Source organism: Pagrus pagrus (assembly GCF_965226575.1).
Source record: "Pagrus pagrus genome assembly, chromosome: 3".
Classification (NCBI taxonomy): Eukaryota; Metazoa; Chordata; class Actinopteri; order Spariformes; family Sparidae; genus Pagrus; species Pagrus pagrus.
The window spans coordinates 22,356,731-22,381,514 of NC_140187.1; the positions used below are offsets into that span (position 1 = coordinate 22,356,731).

At 40.7% G+C, this 24,784-nt stretch overlaps 1 protein-coding gene across 2 annotated transcripts; it reads right to left on the minus strand.

Annotated features, from left to right (window-relative positions):
* Positions 1-802: 802 nt before the first annotated feature.
* Positions 803-24,152, minus strand: mapk14b (mitogen-activated protein kinase 14b). Of its 2 annotated transcripts, none has more exons than XM_084349716.1 (12): positions 23,689-24,152; positions 13,426-13,555; positions 9,931-9,989; positions 8,969-9,080; positions 8,010-8,039; positions 7,703-7,750; positions 7,457-7,571; positions 6,681-6,752; positions 4,822-4,901; positions 4,254-4,332; positions 3,103-3,276; positions 803-2,985 (listed from the first exon to the last, which is right to left on the minus strand). In XM_084349716.1, exons 1-12 carry the CDS (start codon positions 23,805-23,807, stop codon positions 2,918-2,920), a joined length of 1,086 nt encoding a protein of 361 aa, XP_084205842.1. In that variant the 5' UTR covers positions 23,808-24,152; the 3' UTR covers positions 803-2,917. The 2 variants fall into 2 exon arrangements, with proteins under 2 accessions (XP_084205842.1, XP_084205843.1); XM_084349717.1 differs by lacking the exon at positions 4,822-4,901 and adding an exon at positions 5,339-5,418.
* Positions 24,153-24,784: the final 632 nt, after the last annotated feature.

Genomic DNA, 24,784 nt, shown 5'->3' on the forward strand with positions numbered 1-24,784 from the left:
GCATGAACAAGAACAGATGTAAAAGACTGAAGGACAGGAAAAAAATGAAAACGCATAATAGATCTCCTTTTCTCCTAAAATGAATGAGAGCCCTGTCCCAGAAACATCAATGACTTTGGAAGAAGAATGTGCGCCATTCAAAAGTCCGCCAAACTCAAAAACGCTCAGTCTAAAATCCAATTTAAGTAGCTCCTAATTTTGATTTACTGTAAGTATTTATTATTCTTAACCATGTTTTATAAACAATTGTTTATTTTCCTGGTGGAAATGAGTTTCCATAGTTAAGACCCATACTGTATGAGAGGGAGGGAGCCCACGAGGACCCTGAGTGCACCAGAGAAAAGGTTCAAAGCAGCCAGCAAACTGTGCTGAGCATGACGCTGTGAAGGAGTCCCCAGAGCACATGACTCAGTGAGGATCTGTTTCACATAGAGATGGTGAAACATTTTAAGGACACTAATGTTTTTAATTTATTTATCGTTTTACTAACTTGAACCGGATGACTAATAACCTCGATTCTTCTATTGTTGTATTCATATATTAACACTGAGGATTAGGATTCAGCCTGTGTGTGTATGACTGTGAGTACCCATACTTGTGTGTAAAACTTTTATTAAAACTGTTAAGAACACATACACAAAAAATGTAAACTGAAGTTTCTTTCAGTTACATCTTAGCTCCTTTTTTCTGTTTTCTTTCCTTCTGGTTTGGTCATCTTACATGTTGGCAGAGGTTTTACTCTACTTAGGCAGTGCTGCCCCCCAGTGGTGTCATGAAACACACTACAATATACTGTACACTGTTCCAGGTTTGAAAAATAGTAGCCTTTATTTTCTAATGGTGGTATTTACAGGTGGTGTGGCGTGCTGTCTTGGTACATGTGGTAAAGAACAGAGTAAAAACATATGAACACATCTCAGGCAAAGAAAAGCAGATAAATTTAACTACTGACATTGGGATATGGACAAGATAAATAATCTAATTAATGCAGTTTTTTTGTAAAAACTACAAAGATGGAGGCTTCAGCATTGCCCTTCAGCATCCAGTGAGTAAACGTACACTCTTTCCCACAAACATGTGCCCTGCTAAATTATTCAGAAGAATGACAAATATAATCCTAGCATCACTAAAAAAAAACAATATTACAGAATCACAGAATAACATCAAATCTTGATTTAACACACAAAAATAAAATAATACATTATAAAAAGCACTACATGAAAACAAGCAGTTGCAAATGAATCTGTGAAGACACCGATATGTTTGGTTGAGAATAGCCAGAGCAACTGTGGATATAGCTTGTATGTCACATGTTAATGTAATCTGACTCCTTAAATGGTTCACATAGAAAAAATATCAATATCTGTAGCACGTTTCAGAACCAGGAGTCTACTGTTTAGTGGTTTGTATGTCAATACAAAATTGAAGTGCTTGTAATAAATCTTTTTGCTTTGATTTCTGAACACATTTTCTATTCAAATTCTTTAGCAGTGGGACACTTTCGGAGGGCAGTTAGGAAAACAATAAGATAAATAAATCTTCAATAACTCCTTTAAACTCAGAAATCCCAGGAAATGAAATGAACTGAAACACCTGCAAAATGAGCAGAGTTGATCAGACTGATTGCAAACTATCTGATACACAAGCTGTAACTGCAGTCACCACGGCTTCACTGACGTTTGAGATTATTGATGATACATTTGGTTTCTGACACAGTAAGCTCTCCATAAATAATAAAAAGAACCTTAAATTCTGACAAATAATATTCTCTTTTACATCGATATACAAACAACATAACAAAAGATCATAAATACGAGGCAGACTGGCGCCCCCGAACATTCAATAAACATTAATAGTACTGTGTTTTATAAATGCAATATGATTAAAGTACATTGTCAGTTTGTGTTGTGGTGGGAAACATCACATTTCAATAAACTAATAAGCCAGATGTGGCTTCATCATGCGTATGTGGTACTGTAGATTGTGATAATGGATTCTTCTGAAACAAAAGATCAGAAGTGCTTAACAAGACGCATGGATGTGTAGGAAAGGAGCAGAAACTAAAGTAGGTGAAATGCATACAAAAACTCTCCAAACTCATATTGTGCTTAAAAATGGGACACTGTAAGCCTTCAAATCAAACAATACGAAATATGAAGCCTTGAATTTGCCATGTAGATGTGAATATTTTACATATTTTAGCCTATTCTATACATTCTACTAAATGATATACTGTATCTTTTTATAAGCCATTGCAGGCCAAACTCTAGTATTAAAATTCATACTGTCAAAGGGGTCGGCTGAGGCGTGACTCAGCTATTATGACTATTACACATATACGGTAACTGGTCTGACTAAAGTATTTAAACACAAATACTGTTTGTCATATTTACACAGGTCTATGCATTGATAGAAATCACATTTAATTATAATGTGTGGACGAAAGATAAACTTTAGACACACATCTGTTCTGTTCTCTTTTTTCAACCTTCTTTCCTACAATATTAATTACGGCTAAGTAGCACAATTTTATAAAACATCTACTACCGGTTCAGTTTCTCCAATTTGCTTTCAAGATACTGATATGTAGATTCTAATTTGCTGAATCAAAGAGGGGATCAATATAAACAATATATGTCTGAGGTAAAAACGCACTAAAAAGATAAGGAGGATTAAAGTTGGCCTCAGCGCGCCAGGATGCAGAGTAACAAAAACAGCAAAGTGGGGGGACGGAAGGAACAGGATGTCAAGTTTTATCCCTGATATCATCACGTCCCCCGGAGATGAATGACGGCAGGCACTTGAATGTCATGGTTGTGCGAGTGTGTGAAGAAAGTGGTGGATAGTCACATGAGACTGATAGTCCTTAAAGAGTGTTTCTTGGAAAACAAAAGATGGAGGTAAAGGCGTCCCCTCCTCATGATTCCATCTCGTCGCCATCGAACGACTGTGGCACAAAGCTGATTACTTCCTCGTAGGTTAACCCTGAAAGACAATAAACGGTATGTGAGGTTATCCAATGATTATTTTCTGCAACATCTAACTGTTTTCTTCCCAAGAAGCTAAAGTTACAGTCAATGTGTCCACAGTGTGCCAAATTACCCTTCCATTCCTCAATTTCCAGCTCGCGGCTTTCGAAGCTCTGGTCATAAGGCTCTGCTTCCGGTTCATCGTCCGGATCGTGGTACTGGGCGAAGTACGGGTGGGCGAGAGCCTCGGATGCTGTGATCCGCTTGTCTGTGTCCAGCACCAGCATTTTCTCCAGCAAATCCACCGCTTGAACAGAGCAACGAGAGAACAAGGATAAGTATGTGAAAAGCAAAGAGCAAGCAAGGCTAAAAAAACATCAATCTAAACCTTTATGTGCTGAATAGGTGTTTAAACTGTTATTACACATCGTAGCTGTGGGCAGTATCTTTCACAGCGGATGGTTGAAGTTCGACAATCATGTACAGTAGTTGAGAAATGAACATAAACACAAAGATGTAATATGTAAAATATGCCACCTGCTGCATTCATACTCTAGACAACCCCAAATATAGCAGCTAACTGTAGCTGCCATTAGCTTATATGCTTACATGTAGGTAACCGTGCTGTTAGCTGCTGTATTAGCTGACTCTGGCCGGACCGGGAGATTGGAGTACTGGGGAAGTGCTCCACTATCAGATTATCACCTTTTAAGGTACAAAATGGCTAGGGGCTAGCTGGTTAGCATGCTTACTTCAATAGATATCTCTGCAACACAATACATAGACATCTTTGACAAAGTCAAAACTGTTATTTCTTCATATTCTGTTGTTCATTTTTGAAGGTTTTGAACTAAAAATCTTATCTTATGCATATTGCACATTTACATGTATGAGCTTTCGTGTAGTTTGCAGAGGTCCACAAGTGTGGGATGAGACTGTTAACATCAAAAAATGTAATCTGTGATCTGTGATAATGAGATAATCAGATTAAATACCATAAATGGCTTGGGACTATTGAGCTAATGCACTCCATCCAGACGAAATCCATTTAAACTGTACTGTTTTTTTCACTGTAAAATCTCTTTCACACACATCGCTTTGTGTCTTGGCCCTTAGTCTCACGTTTCTCTTATATGTCTTATGTGATTGTACTTATTTTAACCGTTTTTTGAATAAACATGAACTGAACTGATCTCCCCGGCTATGACTTTATGATACCACTAGAGGGACTCAGTGAGCCAGGAGTATCGTCAGCCGTGGTGTGATTGCGAAACAGGAATTTACCAAGAGGGTTGGCACCAATAAACACATCAGCAAAGTTCCTCTTCGGCATCTGTGGAAGTGAGTTAATGTAGTTCCTCGCCTGTGAGAAAAGATGAACAAAACAACAAAACTTGAAAAGATCTTAAAGGAACACAGCGGTAAAAGGCTGCACTATGTTGTGCCACAGCTTCAAACACAAAATCTTTTGGCATAGCTAGCATTATGACTGTACATCCTTCCGGCAAGGCATGCTTAAAGAACTTTAATCATGACCAAGATTACACACATTACACAGACATTGTGCCCTAACTTTCAGAATCAATGTGTTATCACACAGAAGCTCATCAGAATACACTGGCAAAGCACTCTGGGAAGCCTTGCTGAGACAAACGCAGTGAGTCAGAAAGCAGAAAGGGAGTAAGTGGACTGAGAGCAGAGGCTGATGCCAAGGTAAAGATAAGAGATACTTCATAAAACAACATCAGGTCTAACAGCATTGGTTTGTAAACAGTACTGTGGGTACTGGCTAGTGCCCTGAATCCAGCTGGGAGGTGGGGGCGCCTGGGAAGGCGGAGGGCACGTGTCTCACCTCATGGCTGGGCATCCTGCTTATGAGGGAGGCTGGGGGCGTCCCCGTCAGGCGCATTATCTGCTGCAGCTGGTTTATGTCTATAGCTTCCGAGTCAAGGGGCATCATAACAATGATGTGAGCATGTCAAAGAGTATGGGGTGGTTAGGGTAGTTTGTGAATGGAGGGGGAACACACACACAGAGAGTGGGAATGAAGAGGATAGAAGACAGTTTCTGTCCTGACATTTATGTACACTGTGACCCAGCACTGCACTAAAGGCCTGTCACTGTTTTATGAAAAGATTAGAAGACTGGTGCAGCGCATAGTGCATGCTGGAAAGAAGTGGGAACTAAAGCCCAGGAGCAAATTAAGCCATTAAGAAAACACACAATTTCAGGGGAAAACCAGGTGCGGCTTAGCAGCAGTGGCAGCGATACAAAGTGCTAAAATACATTGTGTAACTCTTGTCAGGGCAACACAACAGGCAGAGAGGGGCAGTGTGACAGAACGGGGCAGGATGGTACTTGACACTCACAGACTCTGAAGAGATTTTCATCAAGAGCTCGGGCCCTGGGGTTCCGACCAGCGTCATTATAAGCTTCAACTGATCAATGTCTATCACTCACATGAAGGAAAACAGGAGGGATGGAGGGTGTTGGACAAGGATAGAGGGGTGAGAGGCACATCAGACAGTCGTCATCTGTGTCTGAAAATATTGTTTCATTCATTCATTCAAAAAAAAAAAGTCAGCCTAGGTATAACACAACATGCTTTTACTTTGTGATATGATGTGATGCATGGATAAGTACTAGAGAAGAGAGGTGGAGAGAGGAGCTTCTGTTGACTTTGACCTTTTATAACTTTCAAGATCTTCTACGTGCACAAGAGCATATATAAAACACTGAAAAAACAAAAACAACAAATGCATAATAGGTCTCCTTTAATCAACTAATCACTGCAGTTTACTCAAGCAAGGCGTATCAGAAATGTAAGTAAACAGCAGGCTAGAGTGCAGAAGTGATTTGGTGATACTGGTGATCTACTCCACCAAACAAAAGCAGATAAAGTACATCTAGCCGATCTATTATTACTGTACTTTGAATTAAAGTTTTGAGGAGCTTATAAGATGCAGGATCTCATTCTGGACCTTTTGCTTTGTCTGTCAGAGTTCCCCCTGCAGCATCATGTGCAAAGACCTCTCTAGGTGATGTAGACTCGGTGAGAGTGCACACATTCAAATGCACACACCCATGGAGCACATAGCGAAGGAGTAAATGGACTGATTGATCCCTAAGAGCAGAAATCACAAACACATCTAACAAAAGCAAGCCCATGATTGTGACCTTTAATCAGAATCATGACGGCAGCTTCTGCATTTCAAGGTGTCTGTCCTAATAACCCTGCTTCATCCTGTGTGTTTTTGTATTGAAACACTGTTGTGTTCTGCTGCTGTGCATAAGAGGCTTTGTGGGAGGGAAACAGGAAGGTGTGCTGTATCTGGGAGAAGCAGTGGAGACAACAGTGGGCAGCACTGAGTCATAGACCACAGGGGAATCGAACTCCTATCACATGCACGCACACCCTCAAACACACACGCACACGCTTCCTTGACTATTCTGGCATGCAGCTCTGAAAAGTCAATACTCAGCAATGCTTCTGAGTCAACTTGAAGTATGTAAAGTTTTGTGTGTGTGCGTTTGAGACCCTGTGGTCGTAGCAACAAAGCAACAGCTTGTGTGAGAGCCATCAATGCAGGGAACAATACATTTGAACATCTACCCACAAGTATATACACAAAAGATCAGCATGCATCCATCCACTACCTCCTGCAGATCAATTTTTATTTTGGCATTGAAATAACAGCGGTGGAAGGATACGGTCTGAGCCGGGGAAGAGCGTCCGTCCAGTGAGTAGTTCAGCCATGATGCAGCCCACCGACCAGATATCCACTATTACATGTAATGAAGAAAACATGCAGCACAGTGAATACTTCAGAATATGATACAACTTCATATTCAGTATCAGTTACATTGCATTTATAAGTCACTTTTGTACAGAGTGACTTCCTCTCTTCCCAAGTTTAAAGATTTTAAAATGCAATAATATGATAAAAGGGTGCTCATGGGACTGTACAGGGACGTAAAATATACTTAAACACTATGCTTGACTTCAACAACTCAGCATGCATTTCCTCTCAAATCTCTTACAGTGTTGCCATGGTTGAGCTGTGATTTTTGTAGTTGCCACAACTGGTAGCACAGCAAAAGGCAACATAAATAATTTATTTGACCATTTATGTCCAAACCACAAACCACGCAAGATCACTGCTTTAGTTGCTTCGACTGATGTTGTACCTTAACGTCACATTGAATCATCCAGAAAATTGAAAAGCTGGCCTAGTTTCTCTATAATTTCCCTCATCATTTCTTGTGTAATAAATTCTCAACAACTACAGAAGAAAAAGCTATATATATACATTTAACTGGTAAAATGATGTTCTCTTTTATATATTTTGTGAATTACGACAACCACAAACTAAACACACAGATGCGGAAAGCTATTTCAGTACAATTTCCATTTTGTGAAATTGTACATGATGTAATATTACATTCGGCTGCAGCCCGAAACTTTATGATTGAGTCTGTGTGTGTACCTGTCATGTTGTAGTGCATCCAGTTGAGCATGATCTCTGGGGCTCGGTACCACCGGGTGGCTACATAGCCCGTCATTTCATCATCTGTGTGCCGCGCCAAACCAAAATCCAGGATCTGAGGGAGGAAGGGATTTTTAAGAATATACAGTATCTTATTCTTTAAATAGATAGACAGATAGAGAAATTAAGATGTGGACACAGCGTGCATGGCTGACTCCACATGATCATGGTGAAATGCTTTCTCACCTTGAGCTCACAGTCTTCATTGACAGCCAAATTACTGGGCTTCAAATCCTGAAGAGAAAAGGGGCAAGAACAAAAAAGTGAGGATAGAGAAGCAACAGAGAGACTCCTGCTATTTGTTTTTGTTTTGCCCACCAGACATCATAAAAGATAGCCGATGTGGTATTCAACATTTTGGCCTTCTGATAATGAGTAAGGTCGAAGAGACTTTGTTACCAACTTCAGGAGGTTTAATGTTCGGTCTCTGACAAGAGAATCAAACTTCAGAACTCAAGTGTAAATAAGGACATGAAGCAGAGTCATAACTTACTCTGTGGATGATGTCTGCAGAATGGATGTACTGTGGGAGAAAAAACAAAATCATAATGATTAAACCTACTCTCAGTTTGAACACAGTGCAACTTTGTCTTAGCCAAATTTATATAAAAAAAAAACATATGCATGGTTATTAAAACAGAGAACACTGTATCCAACATAATAACTCGTGGTCTTCCATTGGTTTGTATGCCCTGAAATGTTTTCTTATGAGATGTTATGTTGCTATCTTTGTGTTGTTGTTGTTAGTGTCTCATAAGCTCATATGGGCCAGGCACTATTTAGTGCAGGACACTAACAATTCAAACAAATTGTTTAATTGATCAATCAATCACAATTGAAAGTGTGGTTGATTTCTGATGTTTAAATGTATGTCATAGTTGAATGTGTTTCTAATGTGTGTGACTATGTGCCACAGATATAGTTACATGGATACAGTAACCAAACCAAACCACTCGTCTTTTGTGCTACATTTTAAATCCAAACTGGCCAAACTGGTACACATATCACAGAGTACAATAATGAAAGATGGCACATATACCAATAAAAATGGTCGATGTCAGAAACAGAAGTCAAGTCAAACAATTACAAGAGAGAGGGTTCAGGAAGTAAAGTGATCATGGTAATGGACATCAAGTATTGTGCCCCATCAGACATGACTGACCTCTGTCCTTGTTACTTTGGAGTTACTGTGTCAAATGTCAAATCTCAGTTTAAAGCCAAGCAACATAACATCATGAAGTTACAGAAGAACTTTAAATAGGCCGGTTCTCACTCAATTGCCCATCAATGTCTTACTAAATTGCTAGTGTTTCTACATCTACGCCATCAAGTTGGAAAAAAAAAATATTTAGTATGATCAATATACTGACGAAGGAGGAGTCTGCACATTTAGTCTGATCAACAAGGAAGTGCACCAGTGTTGAGCTGAAACCTTGTAAGAGCTTCACTAACCTTTAAGCCTCTGAGAATCTGGTAGATGAGGAACTGGACGTGGTCATCAGTCAGCTTCTGACACTTGACGATGTTGTTGAGGTCTGCACCCATTAGGTGGGTCACTAAGTACCTGCAAATCAAACAGTGCAACTGATCAGATGTGATCCCCTAATGTCTGTCTTTGAAGGAATGGGAAGGAAACCGATATAAAATGGTGGGAAAGGGACACTGAAAAGATTATTTCACTCATCTTCTCTTGTTAGCAGAATGTCTCCACAGCTAACAGATCACTTGAATAAGGTCAACAATAGCAGAAGTGTATATGTGAAGTCTGCGCATGATTTAACTGCCCCATCTGACCTCACACCACTAGAGACCAGTTATTGGCTGGCCAGTTAAACATGAGCATCTGCTTCTCTTATATTGCAATAATAGGCCTGCTTTCACAATGATTCTGTCTTTGTTACTGGTCACACGAAAAGAGAAGTGGCACATCTTTATTGTGCAACCTCCGTGCTGGGTGTGTGTGTAGCTTTATCTCACATTTCCACAAATGTGCAACATACTGGTGACGCCACAACATGCGGCGGATTCAAGGACACTGATTGAGTATTCTGTGCACATAAACACACACATACACACACACACACACACACAGTAGCCCCAGAGACTGCCAGATGGCTGTTACCATGGAGACTAGCTGTGATGTGTATAGAGCACGTGTCCACCCTGCATTCACCTTGGTGAAACCTGCCACATGCTGGACTGAATGAAGTTGTGAGCAGCAGAGATTATGATGTGTTTGGAACTCTGGTTCTTCTGTCGTGTTAATCATGCAATCATCTGCTGATACGGAGGATTTCATTGTGTGAGAATGAGGGGGAAATAAAGCTGTGCGAGAGCTTAAAACAGAGGGGAGGCAGAGAAGGACACAAGAGACAGAGGAACAACTAAAAGACAGAAGAAAAGGTTTGACTTACACATCGTTGAACTCGTCTAAGCTAGTCCCTGGCGTGAAAACATCTAACAGACCAATCACCTGAAAGAAAAGAGAGATGTCATCAGTTAGAAAATAAATCCAAATGAAGAAAAATACAGTTTTCATTGAGTGTTTGACCAACAGCCATTTGATTTATTTGAATGCGAACACATGGTTCGTATATGAGGCTTCAGTTACCATTAAAGTAACATTTCTGCTATTTCTTTAGAATTGAATTACTTTGATGCTGATATTTTCTTGCAATATCTGTAACTCTATTCAGTCAACAACAAACAGGAACTCCTGCATCAAGGATGCTAACCTAAATGTTATCTTTGTACTCTGTTTTACTTATGAAGCGGTTTAATCACATAAACAACCACAGCAGACATGATTCCAGAGGAAGCAGCAAACTTTATCCGATCAAGTTTGTGCATCATGCTGACAGGACAGGCGCCAGTCGTGTATTAATGTTGTGTCTAAGCGTCAACAAACCAAAATATACATGGAAGACAACAAAAAGCAACGTGCCATGATTGATTAACATTACAACAGCTTTAGAGACAAGGTGTATTAAAGTGCCTTTGAGTTGGTAGACCTGCCACTTTCAACATATTTAATGGTAAATAAAATAAATAAATATGTTTTGACTACATGACAGGAAAGACAGAGATATAATGAAAGTGAAAGTGTGATAGGAGGCACGTCAGACACAGATAAGGACCGTGTTAACATAACAAACATATTCATTTTCAGTTTGGAACAAAGCAAAAGAAGAAGAGAGAAAGACAGAAAACAAAATAGAGGCCAATCATATTGATGTGTCTGTGTATCTAGTTCATGTATGTATAAGCAGACATTCCTGCATGCTAACTGGCAGAGAGCAGCCTGAAGTGCCAACCCTGCCCCCGCCCCCCTGGAGAGAGACACTGAGGTGGATAGGTAAAAACACAAGAGCAGCCCACTCACGCAGGGCACAGACGCACAGCTGATTGGTGGGCTAGAGCCACAACAAACGGCTGATTGGTCCACTCGGGCTTTCCAAAATCAAAACCCAGGGAGTCTCCTGGCAACAGCGTGAGCAAAACACAGAATCCCTCTCGGTATAAGGCATAGGTGGGTATTAAAACACTTTGATGATAAAAGCACAGCTTTATGCAATATTCCCTGATATGATGAAACAGAACCTGGCAACAACATGCTCAATTATGATCACACACCACAGCATAATCTTTAAAATAAGATGTCTGGAGCACCACAGGGATTATAGTTCGCTGTTGTTATGCCAGTCAGCTTTTTACAGACATTCTTATACACCATCTGCATGGTTCTGTATATCCTGAATAATCCATGTAAAACCTGTTTTTCAATTGGGTGCACCGAGGTGTTTTACCAGAAGTATCACCGCAACAATAATTCCTTAACTGCTTAACAAGTTCAAGCCGTTCATGCATAGAAACAAGGAACCCATATATAAAACAGCTATTTTGTGTGTGAAATGATGTTTGTATCAAATTAAACTGGGTCTTAAATTGCAGCTGCTGGGTTTCCCCCTCTGAGACTTTCCAAACAGTTTCTTTAATCCTCTGTGTGTGCGCGTCACCTAAAACTGCTGTGCTTTACAGAGCCTGCAGGTTGAAGCTACCAGAGAAAGCACCAGTCCACCATGTCACTCATCTGCAAACTCTCACAACAAGCTAATTCTACCCATCACAATGGACGACAAACTACTGAGTGAACTCCATACAATGCAAACTTCCCCTTTTTTCCCCTGAAAAGACCTCAACGCTGACAGAAACTCCCAGTCTTACTTTCTCACACACACTCATACACACCATTCACCAGATGACTTGCTCCCACACAGCACACAGAAACCCACCACCTGCACACTCGAGCAATCATAACCAATGCTATTGCATAACACAAGAGGATCCACACGATTTGGTTGGACAAAGTGTTGGATGCTGGATGCACCTACAGCACACAGGAACCAGGACCTGTTTGTGTTTTCCAAGTACTATTCTCATTTCTCTATTTTGTTCCACCTTGTCTCCTCAAAGGGAGGAGCGAGGAGAGGGAGATACACATAGGTTGTATGTACGAACCATGGTGCAAGCAGGGCTCTACAAATGTGTAGAACTTATTTATGATGATCAAATGCATAATCAAACTTTCTGCCCTTCACTATATTCATTATGCCATGTTGTGAACTGAAAAATAAAAGTAAATCTTAAAGTTGTCATGGACACCGGTATGCTCATCAGAGAGAGATCAGCTGTAACAAGAGGATGGACAGATGATGCAGCTGTGCCACACCTCATGTTTAACTGACGTCTCTTTAAAATGCAGCTCTGAGGCACGGATGAGTTGTCCGTGTCTCAGAGCTGCATTTTAAAGACGTCAGTTTGGTTAAATGCCTGTTGCCTCAATTCCGCATTCCTCTTGTCTCTTCCTTGCCTCCTTTACTTGCATCTCATGAGGAACAAACTACGATAAGAGAAGAGGAAGCGAGTAAAAGGAGTCTAAAATGTACAAACTGGGAAATGAGAGAGTAAGTGTGTGCACGAGTAGTACGTACACACACACAAACAGAAACCCAGGAGGGGAACAAAAGCCGCTGCCAACCACTTTAAAGTAAAACTGCATGAATCCAAGTTGCTGCAGCAGATGAAAGGGGAAAGACACCACAGAAGGTGATACGACTGCAGTTGTAAACCTGTTTGGTGACTCACTGCTCACCAAGCACTCCAGAACAACATGCTTTGATCACTCCTCCTCTAACAGGACATCACACCCACCACAGTCTGTCCCCTTGCTTGAGGCCAGCAGTGTGCTCATGTGTTTGTTTACGCTGTCACACCTGTAACCAACACAAGAGACCGCTTTCCGCTCCTTCACATGTTGTTGCCATTTCATTAACCCTCCTATAGCGTTCAGTTTCTGTTGTTGTGGCATGGGCTGGAGAGCTCTATAGTGGGGCTGTTGTGTGTATGCAAAGTATGTGTGTATACCATGAAAACATTACATTGCCTTCAAATTGGGTTGTGTTTACCTTCTTTACAAAAGCAGTCAAATGTGAATGAAAACTGGAACATTTTGATACCCCAAAGTTAATTTTTACACTTAATATCTGGACACTTCCCTGTAGAAACATCTTGAGCTGTCATACAGCCGGAGCACTGCCATTAAAGGTGTTTACAGGTTTTGGTTTCTAGTTTGAACTCTCCATCAACTTCTGTCATGTGGCTCTCCATACATACATTCCTGAGTACAGATCTAAATAAGCTTCAGCAAGGATACAAACAGCATAACAATGTAGGCAGTGGTGAGAAGTGCCTGCTTCTGAAGTTAATACTCACTGTAGAAATCTCATGCGCACACATATGCAATCCTTACTTATGAGCTAAACTACACAACAATGCACAAACACACACAGTGAGGCCCTGGCCAGAGAAGGTGGAGGTGAGGGTGGGTCGGTTATTTGCAGGTGACTCACATTCTCGTGCTTCATGTGTTTGAGCAGCCGCAGCTCTCTGTAGGTTCTCTTTGCGTGGATGATGGACTGGAAGGGTCTGGACAACTTCTTGACTGCTACCTTCAGGCCCAGCTTCACATCGTACGCAGAGCTGGAAGACACATGGCAAAGTGTTTGAAACTGATGAAACCTTGATTTTAAAATGTAAAAGGCATCAAATCAGGCTAATAACAGTTGTCATATCAAAACCTAGATCACTTCCTTTGATTTAAACTGAGAATGAGATGTTTCACTAGACTGTGTAGGTGGCCTTAGCTGAGTAAACAAAGCAAATAATTGCATAACATAGAGCTCTTGGTTTTGCTTCGTATTATACTCTGCAGCCTGAGGCTGTATGGGAGGGGGGGGGCATGACTGAATGTGTTGTCAAAAATCAGCTGCATTGTGTACAATGAAACAATAGTGTGAAAATCCACCAATTGTGGAGCGGAACAAGAATTAATAAAACAACACATTGGTCAGTCAATATGTGCCAACAGAACGCAGTGTTCAGACAGTGTTCCCTTTTTATATTCATGGTATCTACATGTTCCAGGAGGTCGGTACCATAGATGTAACCCAACCCCAACCACAAACTTGACACCTGCCACTGAAAATCTGTTAAACTGCAGCTCCATTTGATTATGTATCATTCTTAACTTGTCGTTTGTGGAACCAAAACATAATCACAAGAATGAGAAAGTAACAACCAAGGTGCTACACAATACTTAATAAAAACAGGAACAAACACAAAAACGACACACATAAAAAAACATCTCATAAATAACTCTGACCCAAATTTGCCCCTGGTGTCTCAATAACTGTTTACACTACGAATGCAACAGCTGATTTGAGCCTATATATCCATTTTACACATGAATTAATAGAATAAAGGCTTTTGTGGCTCCAAAGGAAGCTGCATGTAATCTGATAAACTTGTGATGTCACTCAGTGGCACTCAGTTTCACTATGGGTAATGTAGGCGCTAGGGCTGAACGATATTGTCAAAGAGTGATAATACAATTATTTTGACAGATATTGCGATATAATTCATGACTATTATGGAGGATTACATTTTACATCACAAATTTCATTGTCATTGAAAAACTAGTAAAATCATGATGATGTGGCATTTCTCCTAGTCTCTGCCAAACAAACACATTTTATTACGTCTAGCGAATAATCTTTGTAGGCCAGAGCATCTCTGCAGCACTACAAAATGTCATTAAAACACTGTTTTGTGACACATTTTACCCTTAAAAAATAATTGCAGTTCTTGCGAATTTATTGTACTTAAGTCATATTGCGATTTCAATTATTTTACGATAAAAGGTGCCAGGTTTTGAAAAGGAATATAAATGTGTGAAATAATAAAGGCGATATCTCTGGTCCTGCTGTTTCTATCGAGTCCAACAGTGTTGTAGGGTTAGGGGGTTAGGGTTAGGGGGTTAGGGGGGAACTTTATCAGATTACATGCAGCCTCCTAATGCATGCAGTTGTACTCCCTTAGACCTGTAAACACTTTATGTGTAACATTGGTGGAGTTACCCTTTAAGTTCAATGAAAATCCCCTGAGATTCTACTGGAGCTGTCCCCATGAGTGTGTTTGCTTTAGTCATCATTCATCTTTTCATCCATTATTGTCTCCCTCGAGTCAGTGCAGAAGAAAACAAGAAGCAGGTGTGGCAAAAAGAGCACAAAGACAGTGTAACATTAGAGCCGAGAGGGCTGTAAAAAAAAAAAAAAAGCAATAAGCAAACACTGTTAGCAAAACAATGTAGATTATCTTCTAGGGATGGAGCGTAACTGTCCTTTTGCCAGGATAAAGGATTGATCAACCTAATCACACTGTAAAAATCAAGACAGACATTGTGAGGGTGGAAATAAGTGAAGCAGATGGGCTTTGTCTCCCCAATAAGCCTGACATTGCTGCATTTCCTGTATCTGTGAGGGAACACAACCCACTTAGAATAAACCACATTCCTTCCAGGTCAGTCACTTAAGCTGCATCACAAATGGATGATTGCAAAATCAGTCAAAAAAAAAAAAAAAAAGTGCCGACACAAGTATTGTTTCCTCTTATTGTGCTCTAACCACGTGGGTGGAAAAAAACTGAAACTACTTTTTGCAAACTCCCTCGCACAAAAAATAAATCTAGAGTAGCATGAAGGGAATGGTTCGAACTCATTCATATATTGGTGCAAGCTACTTTAACTGTCTGGGCCACTGACCCAGCTCCAAGTTGCACTGTGAGCTATCAGTGAAGAGTTTAGTTCCAGGCCGTGTCAACATAATAGAGGAGATGAGAATGATATCCTCTCAACATGTTTCACTAACCCATCAAGAGATTTGAACTGATGACCTTATAACCTCGCATGCCTGGAAATTCAGCACACCTATGTTTGGAGTATCGACTACTAGTATCATTAAAAATGATCTGTGTGATTGCTCAAAATTATAGTCCTGAGTAACATGCGTCCGAACATTAAGATAAGCAGAGTGTTTTTTCCAGTAAGTCAGAGATAATCTCCCACACCCAGTGCACTCTGTGTTCCAGGCTTGCAGAACAACTTGTATCTGTGTCACTTGTGAGGGAAAACCCATACTGAGTGAAGACAGAGAATACTGAAGCTAAACGACAAAACAAAGTCACATGTGCACCATCTTTGAAACTGCTGCTAATCTGCAGGACAAACAAGTCGGGTCTAAGCAACAGAATCTAGTTAGTCTGTAATAAATGGTAGTGCAATAACGAATGGCCCATAAAAATGTAGGCTGTAAAAGGAGAAGCATTATGAGAATGAGATCACTGGGAAGGAGTGATCGTCAGCAGTATGTTGACCAACAGAGACACAGAGAGAGCATACAAGCAAGTGTGTGTTCTGAGATGACTCGATGAGATGTTTGTAGTGAGTGTTCTGCTATCATCTCGAGTTCTTTTAGAAATCAGGTTCACAACAGGACTACAACTAGTGATTGCTTTCATTCTCAATTAACCAGTTAGTCGTTTGATCTATAAAACGTCAGAAAAAGGTGAAACATGTCGATCAGTGTTTCCCAAAGTCCAAGATGACGTCCTTCTTAAAGGTCTTGTTTTGTCCACAACCCAAATATATTCAGTTTACTACCACAGGGGAGTGAAAAGACCAGAAAATATTCACATTCACAAGCTGAACTCAGAGAATTTTAACTGAAGTTAGCATGCTAACCAGCTAGCCGTTGCTCGCCCCGGTCCAAAGCTCCTGTGCTAGCGTTGTAAACATTCACCTTCCCCTGGTCCCCGAGCTCCCAGTCCAACCTGCTAGCTGCATGAGTATCTGTGCTAACTGACTAAAAGCATCTACAGTTAGCAGCAGTTAGCGGTTACTCTGGTGATATGCTGCCCCATATCTGTTTTGAGTATGAATTTGACAGGTGGCCAATTGTTACATATTGCACCTTTAACATTGTTTTTCCCTTCCTTTTCTAATCTGCACATGTGCATGTATCCATAGGATTACTTTTCATAGTCTGAAATATAGGTGCATTCATGCTGATGAACATTACTCGCACCAGAAAATCTTGGCACACACACATTAGGAGTCTTGTAGCTTCACTCTAAGTAATTATAATTTACAAAAGTGTTACCATAAGCATATACATTTTATTAAGGCTACACAATTAATGGAAATATTACTGAAACTGTAATATGGCTGAAGAGAGGCTACCATTTTTTGATTACGGTAAAATGTGTGACAAAACAGGATTATGATGAAGTACTGCAGGGCTGCAGTGATGCCCCAGCCTGCAAATCTTGTTCTCCAAATTTGAGAAAACATGTTTGTTTGGTATAGACCCCAACAAATGTCACATGGTCATGATTTTAATAGTTTTTCTGTGAAAATGAGAATTGTAATGCAAAAATGATCATTCCCACTACTCGTGAATCATATGGCAATGTGGTATCTGTCATAATAGTCATGATATTATTGTTTTGTTTAACATAATATGCAGTCCTACAGTTTCTCTCAGGACCTACAGATTCATCTCTTACAATGAACTGTATATATCTCATCTATGATGTCTTCTGTACAGTGATGCAGAGAGAAAATAAAAAAAACATCCTTGTGCACGTTAACATGAACAATAGTGAGATTAATAGTGCAACCTGTGTTACAAGCATTTAACTGCTCAGACACGTCATCCAAACACAGGTAAAACGAGAACAGAGATAATAGCCAGCCTGCCTAACCCTTTCAGTTGGCCTAACAGTCAAATAATAGTCAAATGCAGCACTGCACCATCTAACACGTATGCCACATAAATTATATCTGACAATCACTTCTTTAGAGCACAGATACACATATCTGTGCTGTGCTCACTTTTAACAACAGCTTGATTATTAACTGTAAACATTAAATCTTTTAAATCTGTTCATAAAAATTGTCTCAGCCATCAAGAAAAGACACCATCAGGCATATTACTGAAGGCTTTCAGTTAAGACCCGCTTTTTAATCTGTTTATGCTACAGACATGAATTTATAGCCGTGAGATGAACATCCTGTTCTCAACAGCAAGTACTAGATGAAAGAAGCGGAACAGGTTTTCGATGAGCATATTTTACATATTCAGCAGTAATCAGTTCCACATTCACTATCATCAACCAGCTGTCTGTTATCCTGGATCTAAATGGGTTTTAATGCTGACCTTTTTCTTTGGTACACATGATGAGCATGATGATTTATTAACCATCTCCGTTAAAAGAACCAGGCTTACAGTGATTATGACCTCAGTGACAGGAGAATAACCTGGTTAAGATGTTTACACGGCAGCAGCAATAACCTCGTCTCATTTCCACGATCCAGCTTTAATTAAATTATCACGCGTTATATAAACGCACTCATTTTCTGATCTGCTCTGCTAACACAATACTGATGACAGTGAACCACTCAACTATCCCTCCTCCACCTCCAGGATAAACGGCTTCCCAAGTCCATTTGGTCCATTGAGTTTGACAAGTTATGTATGCCTCTTTTCCATTCCTTCATGCATCCTGAAACATTTAAAATTTCAGTTGCAAAAACTTGTCATCACGTACCCATGATGTCTGTATGCCAAGGGCTCTAAAGCCTGATCCATAACTTTAGACCAAAATGAAAGGCTTTACTCTTCTGACATCACACTCAGTCATATACCCCACATGACTGAATGCATGTGGCGCTAAAGTCATGTAAAATTGCTGGTTTTATCTTAAGCCTCCTGTTTGTTTGGAGAGCTGACAAGTCAGTGCACATTTCACTAGGGTTAAAGCCAAGTGCGTCAACCAGAACACGCCACGATATTGCAACTTCTCACCACCTCAGCCTCATCATATAATCCTTAATCAGCAAAATATGTAATTTTGCATATTGTCTCTAAAAACAAAGTAAAAAGGCTGTTATTGGACATGAAGACATGACGTCATGTGAAAGCAAGCTGAGACAAAGTGATGAAGAAATGCACGAGCTGCTGCTGGATGCTGAATAAAATAAGAGAGAGTGAACATAAACATGTGCTGGAAATATAACAAAAAAGCCAGATGCATGATTTTAACCTGCCACCTTAAAGGGCCAGTGTGTAGGATTTAGTGGGAGTTATTGGCAGAAATGGAGTATAGTATTCCTAATTATGTATATTAGTAAAATCACTTGAAAATAAGAACTGTTGCGTGCTTGTTACCTGAGAATGAGCCCTTTATATCTACAGAGGGAGCGGGTCCTCTTCCATAGAGTCCCGCCATGTTTCTAGGGTAGCCCAGAACAGACAAACCAAACACTGGCTCTAGAGCAGGGCTGCAACTAGTGAGTATATTCTGTATTGATTATTCTGCAAGTGATTTTCACTATTAATAGACTGATAATTTAGTATGCAAAATGTAAAAAAAAAAAAAAAAAAATGTGAAAAATGCTCATCACAATTCCCCAGCGGCCAAAGGGACATTTTGATATTGCTTCTTTTGTCTAACCAACAGTCCAAAACCCACAGATTCTCCATTTACCATCATAAATGACAAAGAAACATATCCTTACAATAAAGATGCTGGAACAAGCAAATATTTTGACATTTTTCCTTCACAATTATCAAAATAGTAAGCAAAGAATTTTCTCTCTTGATTGTCACAGCTCTACTCTAGAGAGTGACTTTTGTGTTTTACTGGGCCACCATAGGGGAGGTAGAGGCGAGGGGTATACAGTTGGTTGCAATCTGTAGCCACACCACAAGATGCCACTCAATCCGAAATGAGCTGCAGCTTTTAGATGGGCCTTTGCACAGATGACTCTGTGATCTATATATGCTGGAAATTGTTCTCCAAACACATCAACAGCAGTTTCAAATGTCAGAATGATTTTATATAAAGATATCCTTGGAAATGTTTATACAAATGCTTCATAGTGTTCGGCAAACAAATGTTTTTGCTGGTCTGTGCATATCTAATCTAAAATATGTAGATGTTATTTTCTAGCCATAATTAATTTTTCTGCACTGAGCTGAAAATGAGCCATTCATTAAATATGCATTCATGCCCCGTGGCCTGTATGGTTTGGTGCTTGTTTCTGCTCAGCTGAGACACATACACTGAATAACACGAGGCACTCAGCAGCACACAGTCCATAGTGTAATCCCAGCCAGCAGCATTCACTGTAAACACTTTCGTTCCACACCGACCCTGGATCTCCTCCAAGTCTGACATTTAAAATATAGAACAAAGGTCAGAAATAAGGAGAAAGTGGTGGACTTGTATCTGACTGACAGGTTGACGAGGAAAATTATTTTAAAACCCATAGTACATGCTTTCCTTATTTAAATTCTCAGAAGAATTCAAAGCAGAGCGCTTGAGGAACGCCATGGCAGCAGCAACAAAGACTCGACGGCTGAGACATGTGTCCAGCTGACCAACAGCCGCGACGTGCTGGAGTAGGTGCTGCTGTGAGGTTATTTATACTTTTCAGATACCTTCTGAAGGGTTTTAAGGACACCATGCGGTTTGGGCCACTTTGTCGGCAGAATTTATTTGAACCGATACTATCAAAAGGCTTCGAGAAAATATGAGGCTTCCAAGAAATAGACAGACAATTTCGCTTTTGTTGAGGATACAGTCAAACACAGAAGAAAACACTGCATAATTTCCTCGAAAGGCAACTTACAAGTAGCTTCGGGTGACAGAACAAACGATGCCGCTGGCTTTTTTTGTAGGAGTGGGAACCGATTCAGATTCTTGGTGTCACGATTCCATTCAGAAACCAAATTGAAAAGACAGAAGGGGATGCACTATTTTCAGGCTCTTACTCGACTGAAATGCAATATGAAACACAAATGGCTGTTTGAGCTAACTGAACATGATGAGGGTAATTTTCTGACTCAACAGGAATATAAAATACAAGTGTGAGTATGCAGCTTTTTTAATTAAAAAAAGTTGACTATTAATTTGGAAGCATGTTACAGTTTTTGTCTGCATGAAAACAATGATCTCTAAGTTTTATTTACTGACTAAAATCACTGGATAAATGTTTTTTTTTGCAAAAACAGAGGTTGCACGTTCTAAAGAATGAGGGAGAGTTAAGGAAGTACATTGACGTCAACATCTGAGAGTGCAGAGGCAGATTATTGCTGTTTTGGTAGCTTTCTGAGCCCTCGAGATGCAAAAGGGTCACATGCCAACCATTTTTGACTCGCAGGCTGCAACAGGACACACCCACATCTGAACATCAGGATCATGCCTTTTTCAAACTTAAAGTCCACACAAGGAAAAAAGTCAGCTGTTGAATAAGTTGCTCCTTTGTAAGGGGCGACTAGTAACCACATGACTTTATAGAATAAGATGTGATTTACATATTTAATGCTGATAGGCTGTTACATTTAGCCTGGTATTTCAATTATTGTGGGCGGGTGGATCTGTACTGTAAACTGAAGTTGAGCCAACTTCTGGAGTTCAAACTGAACCACTAGCAGTTGCCAAGTTTATTCATACCTGTATGCTGAATATGCACCACACCTTTTCTGAAAAATGCTAATTCTAATGTTTGTTTGAACCATCCCACATGGAGCGTTCAGCTCAGAGGTGGCAATATGTCATGAATAGTCTTATAATAGTTACGGTAAAAGACGTTGAATCAAAGCTAACACAGCACATAGATAGTAACTTTTAATTTACCTGACTCTCATAATTACTCTGCCATAATTGTTTTCAAACTAGATCATTTGCCACAAAATTCAATGCAGTTCTATTGGTTTAGTGTCAACACATTTTGATTTGTTTTTGTGTTGTTTTTTTTGCTCTTGTCTATCTGGTGGTTAAAGGAAACACCACTGTCCCAGCTTTTATTCTGAAAGTAGAAGGAATGGTCTGACAGGATGACTCTTCACTTCCAGGTCAAATTAAACAGGTGAGGACCTGTTCTCAGTTTGAGTCTGCTGCAGTCAGCGGATTTAGACTTCCAAAGGTGAGCACTGACCACTACTAGCATGAGAAACCTGGCTCAAATGTCCTTAGTTATACAATTTCTCTTGCGTGTTCAAATCATCTGTTATGCTGATGATCCTGTCCTTCCTCAAGCACAAAAAATCCCATTCAAAAAATTAGGGCTGCAATTGTTTTCATGGTTGATTAATCTGCCAATTATTGCAGCTCAGGAGGCAGAGCAGAGGGTCAGTAGGTCAATCCACTGCCCCTAGACGTTGCAAAGCACTCTGTAAGACTAGAAGACTTGAACAGCACTATCTAAAATAGAGTCCATTTACCATTTATTTCCACAATGAATTTGTTAATTTCATTGTACAGATCTTAAAGCCCACGGGGGCAATGTGATTGACACTGTGACTTTGGGTTATATATAGATAAATTTGACTTGACTTAATTGACTTGACTTTAATCGTTTACTCTGTGAGTCAGAAAATAGTGAAGAATTGCTCATCATCAATTTCCCAGAGCCCAAAGTGACGTCTTCAAGTTGCTTCTTTTGTCCAACGAACAGACCAAAACCCCAGAGCCTCTTCATTTCCCATCATAAATGATAAAGAAAAGCGGCAAATCGCAAATTTTGTGACATTTATGCTTGAAAAAACTAACTTAACTATTAATCAATTATCAAAATAGATGTCAATTGATTGTCTTTCCATCAACTGGAGGATTGATCAACTAATCTCTGCAGCCTTACTGAAGATAAAACACTTATTATCCTGTCAAAATACTCTCACATACATTATGGTTATCCTACTGCCTTCCGTGTGCACTACTAGTACTCCCTATGATTGTCTTAAGTACAAGATAAGGTCAGGGCTTACATTTTATTCACCAGCCTTAACTGTAAAAGCCACACATACCCCACAGCTGACGTGTGGAAGCAACAGTAAAGTTAAAAAATGACGGTACGATGCCATCCGTGACTTTGTGATGACTAAAAGGCGTCACAGCTGAGGCCACTACCTAACCTCGGGACTGTGAGTCATGGGTGTACCACAACGGGAGAAAGGGTGACATCATTCTAGAGTCATCATCCTCTTCGGATGGGCTCCTATAGAAAGCTCTCACTATGCACGAGGGGGGCCTACTTTCTGAAAACCACGTGACCTTCTGGTACTCTGCAGGCTGCACCCAACTAGAAAATGCATAGTGCATGCAGTGTGCGGATGTGTAAAGTGCCAGGTTGTAGGACTACAATACTATTGTAGTGGAAGGTGATTCTGTTGGCGAGGTGTTGGTGGAGCCTCAATGTTTACCGAGCACAGATCATATCTCACGAGGAGGCACCACTCTGGCAGATGATGCAAGCAGGGACATGCCACCGATCAGCCCTCTTCATGAGAACCACTGACAAACGATTAAAAGGCAGCTCGTCTGCACGTTTAACACTGGGAATCTAGCTCAACTTGAACCCGAGAGCTGCCAGTGTGCTCGGTACACGCACACACACACACGCACAGGTGTTTACAGGACAGCAGCACAACAAATATGTGCACAAAAACAACAGAAATAATCCCCACCCGCCGAAGAAATGCGAGCCGCCCCGAAGCGTGCACGACGTGCCATCAATTCAACATGAGCCAAAGTACGAAAACGTAAACAAAAGGCACGGCCGACTGATCTGTCCCGCTTCTCCCTCTGGCTCCTTCTACACATCGACAAGCAGCCCGTGGGAAGACAACTCCGACGGGCCTCTGTGGGTGGTGGGAACCCGCTTGGCTGTTGTGCAATGGTGCTGTCGTTAGTGCTCTGCAACAACTGCTTACCACACTGATCCGTAGGCGCCGGAGCCGACTGGAGATAAGTTCTGGTACCTCTCCGGGACCTCCCACACGGTTTTGTTGAGCTCCTGTCGGTAGAAAGTGGGTCTCTCCTTCTGCGACATTCCTGCGGATTTACCAGCCGCGCAGTGACAAAACAAGGCAGCGGAAACTTCTGCCCCTCTTCTCCTCTCTCCTCCTCCCCGTGTGGCACGACGTGGTGAGCTGCTGCTGCTGCTCCCTGCTGAAACTCAAACTGAGGCGGTCCCGAATCACGCAGAACTTCAGCCGCCCAGTCGTGCAAATTCGGTGCAGCTGTGCAGAACCGACTCCCAGCCTCTCCGTGCACGTCTTCAGGGCTCCCGGAGACAACTTCCTCCACAAAAACGCGCTCGGGTCAGGAAGCTCAGTCAGGACTAGCTCTCGCTGAAATGTTCGCCCTGTTCTGGGCTCGCTTCGCAGGGGCGCGCGGAAACGTGAACGCGTACGTCTCGTCGTCACTGCGCGCTCCCGGATATAATTATTTCATCGCGAGAACTAGGTCGCGATTGGGAGACCAGGGGATATCCCGTCCGTGCTGAGGAGATGAGTGGGAATCTCCCTCTGTCAATCACCCAACATGTTCAAATTACGCAAGAGCGGCTCACAGTCGCACCTGTGTTTACTGAAACATGTCTGACTGGAAACTTTAATGACTGATCAGTGCAGCGTTTAAAAAAATAATGCACATTGTCTGCGGTATTGCCAGTCATCCTTCATTTTAAAGTCACACCGTTAAACATTATGTTGGGAATTCTGCATGAAAATTGCCCAAAGATATTAAAAACAATTACTCTGTTTGGTAAAATATTTGTATTTAAAGCTCTATAATTAGATAATCTAATTATTTGATTTTTTTTTCTTTTTATAAAGATAATTGCTACTAAACTTAGCTACAAAGTAGCCCAACTTAATATAAAATAAAACGTGAGAAAGAATGCTCTGGTGTAGAAGACTGGGACTATCTAGAAAAGTAAATGTTTTACAATTATTATTATTATTATTAGGATGAACAGGGACTGTCAACTTAATTATATGAAGAAGTGAAGTGATCTGACTACAT